At 36.7% G+C, this 16,411-nt stretch overlaps 1 protein-coding gene across 3 annotated transcripts in view; it reads left to right on the forward strand.

Annotated features, from left to right (window-relative positions):
* Positions 1 to 16,411, forward strand: part of ELOVL6 (ELOVL fatty acid elongase 6) — a 141,033-nt gene that overhangs the window by 72,978 nt on the left and 51,644 nt on the right. For all 3 annotated transcript variants that reach the window (XM_038581902.1, XM_038581901.1, XM_038581900.1), the window contains exon 3: positions 15,285 to 15,416. In XM_038581902.1, the coding sequence (XP_038437830.1) occupies positions 15,285 to 15,416 (132 nt within the window). The remainder of the gene's footprint in view (positions 1 to 15,284; positions 15,417 to 16,411) is intronic.

Raw genomic sequence — 16,411 nt, forward strand, 5'->3', positions numbered from 1 at the left:
GTGGGTGACTGCTATAGCATCTTCCAATAAGACTGCAGAAGTATGAGGAATAAAACCTGTGTAATTTTATATAATATACATGCAACCACCATCATAATGCTTGGTGTATTTGTTCCCATTTTGTTCTTTTAGAAATAAAAACACATTTTTTATCATTTAGTTTTATTTATAAAATCCTCAGTTCTCATTATTAAACTAGTAGGAAAAAACTTCAGTACATAATAAATTGGAAAAAAAGCATACTTAACCCTGATACCCAGTAATAACTCCTATAAATTGGGGGTGGGGGCATTCTTTCAATTTGTAATTACCCTACATTTTGCTTTTTTCCTCCCATAGTTATTAAAATTATATACACTGCATAATTCTAATGGCTGTATAATAGTCTTTTGAATGAATATACTACAGTATATCCCTGACTTTTAGAGATTTAGTCTACTTTTTTTCACTGTTGTACTCTAGTCATTTTCTTGCTTTTACCATATTTATAATTGGCTTTAGTGAGATTCCTTGAAGTGGAATTGCAAGAGTAAAAGATATGAGTGTTTTAAAGTTTTTGATAAGTTTTTCCCAGAGATAGGTCATTTTACCTTCCTGTCCACCAGCAAAAGCTAGGAGTCAGTGGAAGTTCTCCTGAATCAGGTATTATATTGTATTATCTCTTTCTTTACTTGTTGATAGACATCAAATGGTATCTTAGAGGTTTCTTTGGTTATAGAACGATCCTGATGAGAACAAACATGTTTTATTTAGAATTGTAAAATTATAGATGTTTTGTGGTCATTGTTTTGATTTCAGATTAAGCTTGGCCCTTTACAGAATTTGTCTTGAAATGTGTTGGTGAATTACAGATTCTATTGATGGCAGATGAGGGAATAGTTATCAGGTGGAAAGTGATGCTGTTACGGTGCCAGTCTCATTTCATACCTGTCTATTTTGTCTTTTGCTTACTTTATGCAAACAATTACATTGAGAAAGCAACACATCAGTCTCTGCCCAGCAAGAACTAAAGAAATTAGGTAGTACTTTCCCAACATTCCTGAGCCATGCTTGATACAGTATGCTACTCTAGGAGCAGCATGACTCTCGGTAGGAACATAATCATATTTCCAAAGAAAGGTTTTCTGGGTTTTTTTTGTTGTTGTTGTGTTTTGTTTTTATTTTTTCAAAGTAGAATTGAATTCAGATTAATTTATTAGGGTTCTTTCAGCTTCCAAAGGAAAAAAAAGTTAGAATTTTTACAGTGGGGACTTAGAATCAAGTGGATATGAAACATAAATTCATAGATGACGAGCATTGGTTATCCTATTTAGTCTCTCAGTTATATCTTTTTTTCTATTCCCTTAAAGTGTTTCCAAAATTTAAGATTTAAAAAATACCCAGCATATCATACATCCATTCGGATGTCAGGAGCCCACTTAAGGCCAACACAGATATAGAAGGCCTTGGGCATTACAAAGTTGAGAAAGACACTCTTTTTATACTTCAGGATTACAGACCTATAAACTTAAAGATTATAGACCTGAAATATAAAGAGATAAGTGCTGATATTAGGTATGCAAAAGGTGTATAGAAAGCACAGTGGTGATGAAGGATGAGTAATCAACTTGACATAGAAGCAGTCAGGGAATATCTTCCCAGAAAATGATGATGAGGGGAAGGGCATTCAGGGTATGTGTAAGTGCAAGGTGGGGCAAAAGTGTGATGTCTTTTGAAAATCCCAGTATGGCTATAACATAGGATGTCCCTGGAAGACTTAGAAGACACTATTTCAGAGTAGATATGTAAAATCGTTTGAATCATGTAAAAGCATTTGGAGACAGTATGAGAGATGAAATCAAATCTGCTAAAATGCTTAGAGAGCCTCTAACCTACTGTGTGACATTAATGACATTTCTATTCAAATAGACAAGGTGGTTGGAAAATATAAAGTACTTGTCTTTGTACAATTTAATGTTTATATTTTCTATATATATAGTCGTATACATGTGTTGTCAATTTTTCAATACAGATTTTGGGACCTGAACGCATAGGAACTTTGCATGTCCATTTGGACAACTGGAACTCCAGGAAAAGGTCTAAGTGGAAAGACTAAAGGCAGAAAATTGTGTGATGTGCCAAAAATCTTCCAGTATGTCCAGCCATTAAGTCATCAAGGGCAAGTGGCTGTCAGCAGACAGAACAGTAGGTAAACATGCAGACTGGAGAAGAAGTAGTCAGCTTCTAGTATGGGATGACTCTGAGGGAAGCATTCACTGGGGACTTGGACCCGATAATCAGGGGTACTGTTTATTTTCCTCAAGCTCTGTCTCCCTGTTAAAATCAATCACCTATGAATATGATTCATTTTTTATTTTTTATTTTTTTTAAAGATTTTATTTATTTATGCATGAGAGACCTAGAAAAAGAGAGAGAGGCAGAGACACAGGCAGAGGGAGAAGCAGGCTCCAGGCAGGGAGCCCGACGTGGGACTCGATCTTGGGTCTCCAGGATCACGCCCTGGGCTGAAGGCGGCGCTAAACCGCTGAGTCACCAGGGGCTGCCCATGAATATGATTTAAAGAAAGAAATGCTTTCGTAGAGAAAAGGTGAATTTCAAGTGTGCGTAATAATTTACATTTTTTAAAATGATTTATTTATTTATTCATGAGAGACAGAGAGAGCAAGAGGGAGAGAGAGAGAGAGACGCAGAGACATAAGCAGAGGGAGAAATCAGACTCCATGCAGGGAGCCCGACTCCGGACCTGATCCCAGATCCCGGGATCATGACCCGAGCGAAAGGCAAACACCCAATCACTGAGCCACCCAGGCGGCCCTAATAATTTACATTTTTGAATGTGGGAAGGAGCAATGAGATGTGAGAGTAAGCTGGAAAAAGTGATGATAAACACCACTACTGTTGAAAGGACCAACTGAGAAGCAGCATATGTTCTAGAATGCCAATATAATGTAGTGGTTCAGTGTATGGGACCTGATCCTTGGCTGCCTAGGTTTAAGTTCAGCACTGTCATTCAAAAGCTCTCGGTTCTTGTTCAAGTTACTTAACCTTGTTTCTTAGTTTCTTTGTCTGCAAAATGAGGATGGTGGTTGGTTCTTTGAAATATAAATGAGACATTATATATATATATAAAGTGCTTGGAGAACCAAGGGCTAAGTTCTAACCACAGGGCCTGGAATCTAGTTAGTCTTCCCTTTAGAAAGTTAATACTACTTTCACTAAATTGAAACACATTCTCTTTTACTGGTCTGGAATAATGCACAGGGTTGCATTCCAAGCCAGCCTTCAACTTTGTGTCTATTATGGACCAGTAAGTTCCTGTTGCAGAGATTTGTGTAGATAGTTGCAACCTATGGATGTTCAAGAAATACTTTTCAATGTTGTTGTAGCCCTTAGGCATCTAGTATTTCTCAAATTGTCTCAAAATGCTTTAAGCTTAAAGGACATATCTTGAGTAAATACAGGTCAATCCTTTTTCTTTTAACTTTTTTTTTCTTATGGTGGTAAGCCTTGCTGTGTAAGTACAGACCATTCTTTCAATCCACCCAAATCTGTTGCTTACAAAATCAGTCTTGACAAATAAGAAGAGTAGAAAAGAGTAGTAAAAGCAAAAGCTCAGGTTTACTATACAGAGTGATTGCTCTCTATTGACATAACATGTGTGTGCCAACATGAGGAGTCTGAAGGACGCATTACTTCCTGATGCATGCCCCAAAGGGAATGCTCTTGGGATTGTGGGAAGACACATTAGCCTTCTGGCTTTCAAAGAAACCATGAGTCAGATACACTCTCTTCTCTTCCTAAGCATTTTCACTTTCTTGTGAAACGGATTTGGAAAAGGCTGCTGTGGGTATTGCTATTTTGAGAATCTCTTTCGTCAGAACCCATGCTTAATAAATCCCACCATACCTTAGTTGGGCCCCAGGACTCATCTGACAAAGAAGTAAAAAGAAATTATTTTTGTCTCACAACCTAGTAGTACAAAGAAACTTGTAAAAATAAAACTAATTCCTCTGTCATCCTCTTAAATGGAAGCTATGCTCTTAATCTTTGAGTTTTCTAATAATAGATCTTGAGATTTTTACTATTACACTTTATTCCCCAAAAATCTTTTTTATTACACTTTATTCCCCCAAAATCTTGAGATTTTTACTATTACACTTTATTCCCCAAAAATCTTTTTTTCTAGATTTGAACCTATGAATGAAGAAGAAAAAATAAAGAAGCAAAGTGAAGGTCTTTGTGGGAAATAAAGTAAACAGATATTAAGATTAAAGACTCCTACACCAGCTTTGGGCACTATCTGACTGGCAGGTTTCACTCTGGTTTCCCTGTAGGAACTGAAGACATGAACATTATAGTGAGCAGCTTCCTGTTCAGCTTGTTCACCTTTGTACATAACCATCAGAGGAGAATCAGTGTTTCCCAACGAGGCCTATGTTGGGAAGCAAAGGCCTGAGAGTTACTAATGAAAATAGCCAATAATTTGTTCTAAGATTTAGAAAATGGTGTGATTGACGTTATCATATTTGGCATACTTTATCATATGAGAGCACCTACTTTTCTTATATACTTCTGACACTTACAAAATAGAGCTTTTCCTACTCTTTAATTTTAAGAAGTTTGTGTCATAGAAACATTTATTGTTATCAACTTGTTGTACTTTAATGACCTAGAAAAGAGTAAGAACTTCTAAGACCTACATAACAGTTGCAAATTCTGATAGCCTAAAGTATTTTTATGGCATTGCTCCATCCAGAGCTAAGTTAGGATTGGCTTTTATGGAATTATCTTATCCTGTAGGATTGGTTAGTAAAGAGATGACTGGAAACAATTGGAATTCTACTTCAAGAATTTGAACTCTGTGTGTGGGGTAGGGGGTTGTCTTGGCAGTGACTAACCTTCATTGAAGATTATTCCTTTCTCTTGGAGACAGACTATAAAAACATTTCTGAATGACCTCCATGATAAGGAAAGCATTGCAACAGATGTAGAGTTTGTAAGAATTGATCACTTACATCTTCACCAGCCTAGACCATGTTTCTATCATAGGCAGAGGTGAACCAAATTCGAGAACAGTGAAGGAAAAATTGACCCGAATTGATTGTTTTGTCTTGTCTTCAATTTTAAATTGAATTGCTGATTTGAAAAGAGAAGTTTACTCTGTGCTTAGAATCAGTTCGAAGTAATTCAGCCTGAGTATATCTGAAGCATGAGTGACTTCATCCCAACAGTAAATGTATTTTTTGGAGCTGTATCTCATTTCAACATACATTCTCTTGAGTTTTCCGATTTCTCTATTCTTAATCTTGATATTTATATTTCTCTTTTCCAAGATTTCTCAACCTTAGCACTACTGACATTTGGGGCTGGATAAGATAACCCTGTGCAGCATCCAGGGCCTCCACACACTAGATGATAGTAGCCAACCCCTCTCCAGTCATGAAAACCAAAAATGTCTCCAGATGTTGCCAAATGTCTTCTGAGGGGCAAAATCATCACCCCATTGTGAACCACTGGTGTAGGTAAGAGAAGAAGTTCATATATTGAGCCCTGGGAACACTTCAAGTTTTAGAGATTGGATAGAGATAAAGAAAGAACCAGCAAAGGAGAATGAAAAAAGAGCCGATAGTGAAAATGGGGAAGAAATAAGGGAAAATAGGGCTCCAGAAACCAAGTGACAGATGGACAGACAGAAAAGAAGGAGTTAGCATCTGTCTCAAATGCTGCTGCTCTTAAGCCTCCTGAGATGAAGACTCATTCTTCATGGATTTAACAGTAAGAGTGATGAAGTATAGGACAGTGGAGTTGCTGCAAATAGGAAAATGTGCTGGATGTAGCCTGTAATGTATATTTTAAGATTAAAATGCAAGCGATAGTCACAAGCCAAATCGTCTTTGTTGTCACAAAAGAGTATAAGATGGCAATTTAGAACTTGTGACAGTGGGGATAAAGTGAATACATATTAGTTATTTCTAATAAATTGTGTGTGTTGCTAGAAATTCCAAGCTTTGGAGCCTAGTCCATTGTAAGATATATGATAAATCATAAGTTACTACCAAGAATTCAAGTACTGATATTTGTGAGTTTATATGCATATGAGGGACAATCCTCATAACAGTGTGACTCTCAGCCCCTTGCATTCTAAAGTGCTGTCTTGACTTAGAGGGAAGAGCAAGGCTGGCTTTGGATCTAACAAGCTAAGAATAGAGAATAAAGGTTTGCCCTCTTCAGGGCTGTCCCCTATGAGTTGCAGCAGAAAAATGGCTTTAAGACCTTATTATTATTTCAAATTAATCCATGTGGGAAAATGAATAATAGTCCCCCAAAGACATCCATGTTTATTTGTGAATTTGTGAACGTGTTTCTCTTATATAGCAAAAGAAACTCTGCAAATGTGACTAGGTTAAGGAATTGGAGAAGATAAGATTGTCCAGGAATATCTGTGTGGGTCCAATCTAATCACATAAGTCCTTAAAATTGGAGAACCTTTCTTTCCACGGTGTGGGCCTCAATTATCTCTCCGACCCAATGTAATCACAGGAGTTCTTTGGAGGGAGGTAAAGATCAGAATCAGAGGAGGTGATATGATGACAAAAGCAGAGTTAAGGGAAGGCGTGGGACCCTGGAACAGAGAGAGGTAGGAGCAATGCATTTTGAATGTGGAGAAGGCCAAGGAATGCAGGCAGCTTCTGGATGCTGCCTAAGGCAAGGAAAGAGAGTGCCCCCTAGAACCTCCAGAAGGAAAGCAGCCTGGGTGCACCTTGAGTTTAGCGCCACAAGACTCATTTCAGACTTCTCTGATTCTGGAACTTTAAGATGATCAAATCATGGCGTTTGAAGCCATTACATTTGTGGGAATTTGTTACAGCAGCATTAGGAAAGCAACACAGTCCAACTCATCAGACAAATTGTCCTCATTACTAGAGTTCTCTCTAGTGTCTTCAGGCTTTATCTTATGTCACTGAACAAGTATTGTGAAAACCCTAATCAAAATCTTGCAGCATTATTACTTTCAAGAGCAAAAGAGAGTTCTTTCTTGGGTTATTGGGTGATATCTCATGGGTGAAAAAATGTCTGTCATTTCCACCGCCTTGCTAATAATATATTTCTTCTTGTCATTGCCAGTTTTTTACTCAGGCTTAATCTTTTATGTAAATTTGATTTTGGTGACAAAAAAGTATCCATGAGCTATACTACGAAATAGTCTTTATCACTTCTGGGCTATTTTCTCTCTAATCCAGAAATAGCGGTTGGGGCATGTTTTCTCATTGCTTCCCCACCCCTCTTGTTTCAAAATTTGTATCCCAGGGGAAAGTCAGTACAACAGTATATTTAATCACTCAATAGTTACCATGAAAACGTGGGTTTTTTTTTCCTTGATAGTAATTTCTAGCTTCTTTACAGTTGTCTGAAGCAATGAGTATAAACTAAGACTCTATAAACATGAGGTGGTAGTAGACTGCGGCAGAAATGGATCATCTTTCCATTCAAATGAGTAGTCCTTGAGTATAAAGCTCTCATAAATTTGGATATGTTTCTGCTTGTTATGAGCTGGTGTCTGTGCAGCTGTCATTTTGAGTTGAAGTCTGGGAAAATTGTGTGTCTGAATTGGACTTAATCTTGTAAACCTGAAATCCGGTTTCCGTTCCATTGTGAATAATCATAAATGCTTTTTACAGTGTTTTTTCACTTTTGCTTTTAGTCTCCAACTCTCAGATAATTCTATTTTCTACAGAACATTTCAGGGCTTCTTTAGGATGAAGACGAGTAGGAAGCAAATATCTGTATTTGACTCTAGTTTTTATTTTTATATATTTTTAATATTTTATGAAACTTCTAATTTTCTATTTCTATGGCTAGCAGGACATTAGAATAGATAACAAATTTCAGAAACAAGCAAGCAAACAAGCAAAAACCTGCAGCCTAACAAATTTCAAAAACAAGCAAGCAAACAAGCAAAAACCCATAATTGTACTTTGTGTAATTTCTGATCCAAGAAAACTTTATTTTCAGGAAAAAAAAATCACGAATGCTCATTTCTATTTCATAGTAGATTTTAAGACTTTAAGAGGTAAAATTTAGTTTGATAATGGGGAGTCATTCACTGCTCTTATTTCATAGGAGATATTTCAGAATTTTAGTATGCTTTCTGTATTCATCCTTATATTCATTCTTATATTCTTAACGGGTGAGCATTTCTTCATTGGAAATTCAGATGAAAGCTTTCTTTTTCTTAGAACAAAGGGCATTTCTTTAAAAGAATTAGCACAATGAAAGTGAAGTGCTGATGGAACCACTTTCTGAATTCTATTTCTGCATGCCGTCTCCTATTTAGAACTTACTGTTGTTTTTTTTTTTACATGGCCTCTAGATTGTAATGTTTTGCCATGACTAGTATCAGTAGCTGATATATTATGCAAGACAGTTACTTGGTTATTTGGCAATTCTAACTCAAAGAGACAAGCAGTACTAGGTAATCAAGTTGAGCCACACTGTCAAAACAAACTATAAATGAGTTTGTCGATACACAGCTCATTATTAGTTTGCTTTGAAATGGGAGGTTTGTCTACCAAGATTACCGGCAAAATTTTTATTCAGAGAGGGTCACAAGCTTTACTTTTTCTAAGTAGATAAGAAACTCTAACCTTTGTCAAAGAAAGAATCTAATTCTTTCTTTGTTTTAGTGTCCTCTTAAATCTTTAATTCTAACTTTGAACTTCAATCTTTCTGATCAGTTTTGTGAAACCATGTCTTTTTTTTTTTTTTAAACCATGTCTTCTAAAACAAAGAAAATATATTCTCACATCTCCATAAAACATGATAATTTAGGATTAAAAGTGACATTTGCTCTGCAGGACAGTTTGTTTAGGACAGTGAACCGAATATCAGTGTTATTGAAACAGTGCCACAGTTGGCCTAGCAATTGGCTATTCTTTTCCCAGGACAGGAGAATATTCATTCTTTTTTTTTTAAGATTTTATTCATTTGAGAGAGGGAGAGAGCACAAGCAGGGGGGGAGGGTCAGAGGAAGAAGGAGAAGCAGTCTCTCCTGCTGAGTAGGACCATCTCAGGACTCTGGGATCATGACCTGAGCCTAAAGCAGACATTTAACCAACTGAGCCACCCAGTGCCCCAGAATATTCGTTCTTAAGTGAATAAAACTTCAAGGCGATCCCATTTGATAATTCCTGGGAAGAGTAGCAATTCATTAAAGAAGTTCCTTCCGTTCATGCTACTGCACTTTACAGCTACAGATGCTGGCCGTGTGGTTGTGGGGAACATGCCCTTGTGTTGACTTAAAGATGCAGTCAAACTTTATCCACATCTGCCCACTGGAAGACGAGTAATCAATGCCAAGTCTCCCCATGAACTTATCTCTTTTTATTCTGGCCCCCAACCCAGCTATAAGACTTTGAGTGCTCTCCATGGCCTGAACCAGCGCGTCTCCATCTATCTTTCCAGGGACCATGAGCAGTAATACTTCCCCTTCTTCTCTCCCCCAGGCACATAATGGTATACACATCAGTGAAACTATTCTTCTGTATTTTAAAAAAAAGGAAAGAAAGGAAAATTAAGCCACAGATTCCAGTACTATACTTCAGCTATTCATCATAACACTTTACTGACCACACATCTCACTCCCTATCACAACTTTGAGGAGAAGATGCAGACCTAATTCTGCTACCAGAGCTCTAACAAGCTGGCTTTAATCCACATTTCCAAACTGACTCTCTCCCATGTCTCCCTACCTGCCGTGGAAACATCAGGTGTGATATGTGCTCAGCTTGGCTTATGCCTAAGGCACTGCTGTCTTTCCATTTCAAATTTTCACTTACATCTAGCCATCCATTCAAATCCTTAAACGGTCTACCTCAAAGTCCCCCCTCCACAGGACATTTTCTCATCACGTTAATATCTCCTGCACCAGAATTTTTATCAGACATTATTATCTATAGCATGTTTTTCCTGTCCTTCTAACTAGATTGATAGGAGGAGAATTTACTCTTATGTAAGGATTAGTTCATTATCATTTTTTCATTCAGGGGCATGCTAAATACCCTGCAAATGAAAATGATGAACGTTCATTTAAATTGTGAACGGATGGATGGATGTCAGCATTTTTTATCGGCAACTGATAAAAGAAAGGTAATTAATCAGTATCTTGCTGATTCAGGTGTTAGAGAGGTGACATTTTTAATGGAGCTGTATATGTATGTGATTTTAACATTTTGAAAGTAGGAAGATCATATTTCCCGTTGTAAAAAAAAAAGCCAACAAGAAAATAGAATTCATCAACATTTATGAAAAGGTGACAGAAGGCAAAAATGGTATGTTGACATATATGTACAAGCAACTTTGTGTAACAGTTCTGTTTTAGAAGGAGTGTACTTCCCTAGAAAGAGATACGTAGCCACGACATTCAGTCCATTGTACTAATGCAACTCCACTTTGAGCATGGCCCTGCTTCAACAATAGAAAAAAATGAATTACAGAAAAATGGTTTTCTCAGCTTTTTTTTTTTAAATAAATAAGGAGTACCTGTGATATTTCAACTCACATCTGAGAGGAAGGCGAAACAGGAAAAGAGGGTATTTGCAACTTAAACTCAGAAATCACACATTATTTGGCTTCCTGGGTCACACATAAATGGTTAGAATAACACCCTTCCCTTTAGTCACAGCTTTGTCTTGCAATTATAAAGTCACTATTCATTTGCATTTATTATGGACATATTTCCATTATTTTTTAAAGATTTTATTTATTTATTCATGAGAGAGACGGAGAGAGAGGCAGAGACATAGGCAGAGAGAAAAGCAGGCTCCTTGTGGGACCTGGGGATCGGGCCCTGAGCCAAAGGCAGACGCTCAACCACTGAGCCACCCAGGTGCCCCTGAACTAAACAAGTCTTAAAAGAGACATGGCCTCACCAATTAGCATTTTTTCTCAGTTTCAGTCTCTTCGTCTAGAAAACTTTCTGTGCTTGGTAACTATCAGTCAAAGCCCATGAGGTGTTCCCGTGTGCTTTCCTTTTCTTCCTCAAAGCTTTGTTTGTATTTTCGCTCTGCCTTGTACCTTACACATGCCTGGTAGCCACAAGAACCAGGCCCAGAGGCGTTCAGGCCATCTTCCCAAGGTGTTCATTAGCAATTAACCTCTGTTGAAATGCCACCCACAAGAAAGAAAGTCTCACCATTCTCAAATGAACTTGTTTGACTCTTAGAAGAGCGCAAGTCAGCCAACAGAGATCTTGATGTGAGTGTTAGAGAGTCAGGTCCTGGTTTCAGTGGAAGCTCAGGGGTTGACCAAAAAAACCACACACACACACACACACACACACACACACACACACAAACAACCCACAAAAAACACATTTGAATGTATATGCATATAGTCATTCTTTGATAGGTGTTATTAGATAGAACAATAAGTACAAATAATTAACAGCTACTCTGTGAGACTAGAAAAAACACCTCCTAGGAATGTTTTCGACCTGGGTAGAATGATAGAAAAATGCACCTTTCTAAAGATAAATAAGAAAGCCATTATTTATTTTTACTAGTTATGGGCTAATGTCCATTCACATGGATGACAGAAATGGAAGGGGGCAAAGAGTAAATACAAACCCAACAAGCTCAAAGCACATCAGTATTTCATTTGGGTGATCTTTACTTAGTTGGCTACTTTGTAATTATAGCTACAGAAGCAGTGTCCTGAAAAGTATTAGGCACCTATAGTGAAGGGTTGGGCTCTATGATATACATTTAAGATTCATTAAACAGGAGGAGTCCCTCTGGAAATTGCTAGTTATCTAGTAATAAAACAATGTAGTGTTACCATTATACCCAGCTATGGAGCCCTGCCAGAATATGAAGAATTATTAGATTAACATTGAAGCATTAGAGAACTCCTCTCTCCCCATTAAATAGTAAGTGGGCTAGCAGGAAGTCATTACTCATCTTGACTATAATTGAACATTTACCAAAAAGATGGCAGAACCAAAAGGTAATTTGAATCCATTTAAATTGTGCAGTTGGCTAAAGAAAATCTTACCTTATTCTAAGCTAAATGGAAAAATCATGATACATTCAACTATAAATGATACATTTTGATTTCTCTGTTGGAAGAGGTAAGAGTTAATGCTTTCTTAGATGACTCCCTCTTACAGAAGAAGTTAAAGCTTCATTCTGAGTTAACTTAAACCATAACATACTTGAATTTCACCACAGTAGATTTATAAGGTATACAATAAGCACTTTTTATCACAGCATGTGACTCCGCTCTAACCTTGACAATTAATATTTACCTATCTGCTTGAGCAAAATTTTGGTAGTTTTGGCCCATATACAGGATGTGGCTATGTGATTATAAGAAACTAATGTCATCCAGCACCTCCCCCCAGCCCCCGTTCCCTCTTCTGTAGAACAAGGAAATTGGGCTCCATCTCAAAGTTTCTTGGAATTCTCAAATTCTCTGCATCTATATTGATTGACTTGGTTGCCCTAGCTGTGGAATTGAAGGTTGGTAAAGATATCTTTAGAAAACACATAGAAGAGAGAATGGTCTGTGCCAGGATGTTAATAGTGCGTTAGGACTAATTTTCATTCCATAGCTGAAGAAATGTAGGAAGAAAAAAATCCCAAGGGAAGATTTTTGTATTTTTCTTGGTTCTTCAAGGAACAATATTTTTCACTTAATGGCTAGAATGATAGGATCGTATAAAGACATCTATTTAAGTTGGTTCATAATTGTAAGTAATACAATTAATCTATAACCATAACCAAAATCTGAATTAGATTGAGCAAGAGCAAAAATGATAGATAATTTAAGGAAAAGCTTTCGGGAGTCATATATAATTCCTTTGTATTCTCTATGAGCTAAACAGGGTTTGGATCAAAGTGTTCCAAGCCCCAAAAATATGATAGTTGAAATGTGAAGGCACAGAGATACCTCTTGGTCTATTCACAGTTAAACAATGTGCCACACAACAATGATCATGCAATTTAATTTAGTAGGAGGGCTTGCAGAATTCTTACATGACTATAAAATAACACATCAGGTACGCTCTTTCCCTCCTGGAAGTTTACCACAGGAGAACAGGGAGATCTGAGGCTTAACCTCTAAGCCTGTTTGCTTATCCATAAAATGAAGATAATGCTCTACCTACATTAGAGGTGATTAGGAGGATCAAAGGAGAAAGCTCTTTAGCACTATGTGTGTCCACCCACAGGACTCACTCCCTAAATCATACTATGAATATTGTCACTCATTATTACCTTTATCATTTAGAGAAGAAGAAGAAGAAAATTATTTTAAAAGATTTAGAAAAGAATAATAAAAAAATATATACTATTTCATATTACTGTTGCTTATATTAACTTGATAGAATTTGTTATCTAATGAGTCCTTGCATATATATATATATACATATATATGCATATATATAAAAATGTGTGTGTGTGTAAATGCAGATAATGATTAGGACTCAATTTAGTGACATACACTTGCAAAATTCCTATAACACACACGAGTATACTTATATATACTCATTCACATTCATATTTACATTTATTATATGTGCACATTTGTAGCCAAAAGTACTTTCCTCTTGAAATGTTTAATAAAGTTTCCATAAAATTGTCTCATGTTTCCACCTCTCTTTGAAGTATAGAAATTACCTGTTTATGTAGGATGAAAATGGATCGTGTTTTTTTGCAAATATTTCATTTTTTTAGTAATTCATATGTTACTGGGAAAGTACAACCATTAATTCACTCAGCTAATGTTTGCTGAGTGCACAGGTGCATAATTATTTTTTTCCTATCAGAAAATTTGATAGGAAAAGACCATGATCATCCAACAAATATTTATCAAGTGGTTCCAATGGGCCAGGTCTTGGGTGTTTCCAAGAGAATCTGCAAACCTCAGTTGGAAGTGGCTTATTCCACCTTTGTGGGTTGATTACTGGAATTACTGCTTTATTGGGTAGTGTTCACCATGTTTGTCACATGCATTCATTGAAGTAGGTGTGTTGCTTGTGTAAATAATGAAAATCCCTCTTTAGTCAGCAATATATACTAGCGGTATATCAGCAATTAGGAAGAAGCATTTTGCAAAAAATGCTCTTAAGGTTAATTCATTTTGCTTTTTGCATTATGCTTGTAACTTTTCAACGATTTCCCTTTTAATCTAATTGAGGGGTGAATATCTATTTTAAGAGAAATACTCCTTTTTTAGTAAGTTCATTCAGGTGTTTAAATTATTTACAGGGCCTCTGTTACTTTCTATTGAATCATAGTTCTATAGAATCTTGTTTTTGTTCTTATTGGTATTATCAATTCCACTGTTTACTTGGTACTGTAATAAACCAGGAAGACCTAAAGATTCTAAGAGTCCTACCTAAGCCTGACGAAAAGAGAGAGAGAATAATGAGCCCCTGTGTTCCTTTATCCTTTTGTTAATCTGGTTCATTTCTCTACACTGAATATTGTTTTGGTTTTGTTTCTTTCCTGGGATATTTTAAAGCAAGCCCAAGACATGTAATTTCACCCATAAATATTAAATAAGCACTTTTAAAATTATTACTAAACACTGTCTGATTTTTTTTAAAAAAGTCTTTTTCCCATTGGTTTGCTTAAATAAAGACCCCCCCCCAAAGTATACTTATTGTCTTTGTAGTCTTTCAAATCACTTCTTAATCTAGAAGAGTCTCATTGGATTCCACACTCCTAACTTAATTGAAGAAATAAGTTCAGTTGTCCCATGGAAGTTCCCACAGTCTATATTTCCTGTGAATAAGTAGTAAAATCAGATTTTGATTAGATTCAAATTCAAGCTTTAAGGCAAGTCTGCTTTAGGTAGTTCTGTGTTCTTCTTATTGCATTGAATGATGTCTACCAGGAATCCCTAAGTCATGTAGCTTGATTTTAGTGCTTTAGTTCCCCCAGTGAAAATTTTTCTTTTTGTTATATTAATGTTACATTGTAGAAATTTTTAAAGTCAAAGAGTCCCAAAAGAGCATGGCTCTATTCCAACATGTGTTGGTTAATCTAGAATGACCTAATTTGCCGAGGAAGGTTTCCATGGAATGCCATGTCACCAAAAGGATTAAATAAATATTCTCTCTTCAGCAAAGGGGCACATTCCCAAGAATATGCCTTTAGCGCTTACAAAGAGGTACTGCTATAAAATATTATGAATAATTAGTAAATAAAAATTTCTGATGAATAAAAATAAATTGCCTGAAAGATTTTTATTTCCTAAGATACTGGCTTTTTTTGTTGCAGGAAGAAATCTTTCCTGTTTTCCGCACTGTATGCTGCCTTTATCTTTGGTGGTCGGCACCTGATGAACAAACGGGCCAAGTTTGAACTGAGGAAGCCATTAGTGCTCTGGTCTCTGACCCTTGCAGTCTTCAGGTAGGTTTCTCTTCATTTTCCCAATGCAATCCATCCATTTCATCAGACTTGGCTGAAAGAAGCAATGCTTGACTATTTTATCTTATACCGTCTATTTTTGACTGTTCAATACCCTGAGGATAACATAAAGCCATGCCCAGAGAGTAGGCCTTCTTTGCAAACAACTTGTCATAGTATACTCAGTCTGTTATTTTCAGGCTATTTTTATTGTCTTGTCCAAACTGCTCACCCAGTGATCTAGTTTATCTCTCAGGCCTAGAAGCAATGTGTCAATTCCATCATTTTTGTTGCTTAAATATAGCTGAAGGGTTAAATGCAAAACCACATGGGTAAACTATTGATCCTATGACAGAGTAGGATTTAAATGTGCTGGGGATGCTGTTACTGACTAATGTGTAATCAAAACATGGCACTTAGACACATGACTAGATACTGGACACCTGTCTATGTCAGTATTACTAGACCAGAGAATGCTTTTAGCGGTGCATCCCCCAAAGCACCATTCACCCCCATTGCCTGAACTGACTTGCTGGCTTATGTGTATGCAACCAGTTCTTCCTTTGTATTGGCTAGAACTCATCATACAGGCTGTCAGACAAGAGCTATCTCCTCGGGGGCATCTGCCAGCCAACATTCAGACACATTCCTGGAAGCTTAAAGGAACATTTCTAGCTTTGTAATATTTAGTGATCTAGTCCATCACAGGACAAATTAGCACCCAGCTGGTATCCATACAAGCGCCAGAAAAATGTTTTGCTTGTCAAAACCCACAAGTTTATAACTCCACTTGAAGGAAGAGGAAGTGGAGGAAGAAGATGTAGATATACTACAAATAAGTAACTATTTTAATATTTATGAATATGCACTCGTATTTTTTTATACTACATATTAACTGTCCCACCACTAAGCAGAAATAGATGGTATCATTAAAAGCCTCATTAGTCACTCAAAGTTTATTAAAAATGATCAGGCAGGAAGAGGATTTTCATTAACTC

This window comes from Canis lupus, chromosome 32, assembly GCF_011100685.1.
Source record: "Canis lupus familiaris isolate Mischka breed German Shepherd chromosome 32, alternate assembly UU_Cfam_GSD_1.0, whole genome shotgun sequence".
NCBI classification, from domain to species: Eukaryota; Metazoa; Chordata; class Mammalia; order Carnivora; family Canidae; genus Canis; species Canis lupus.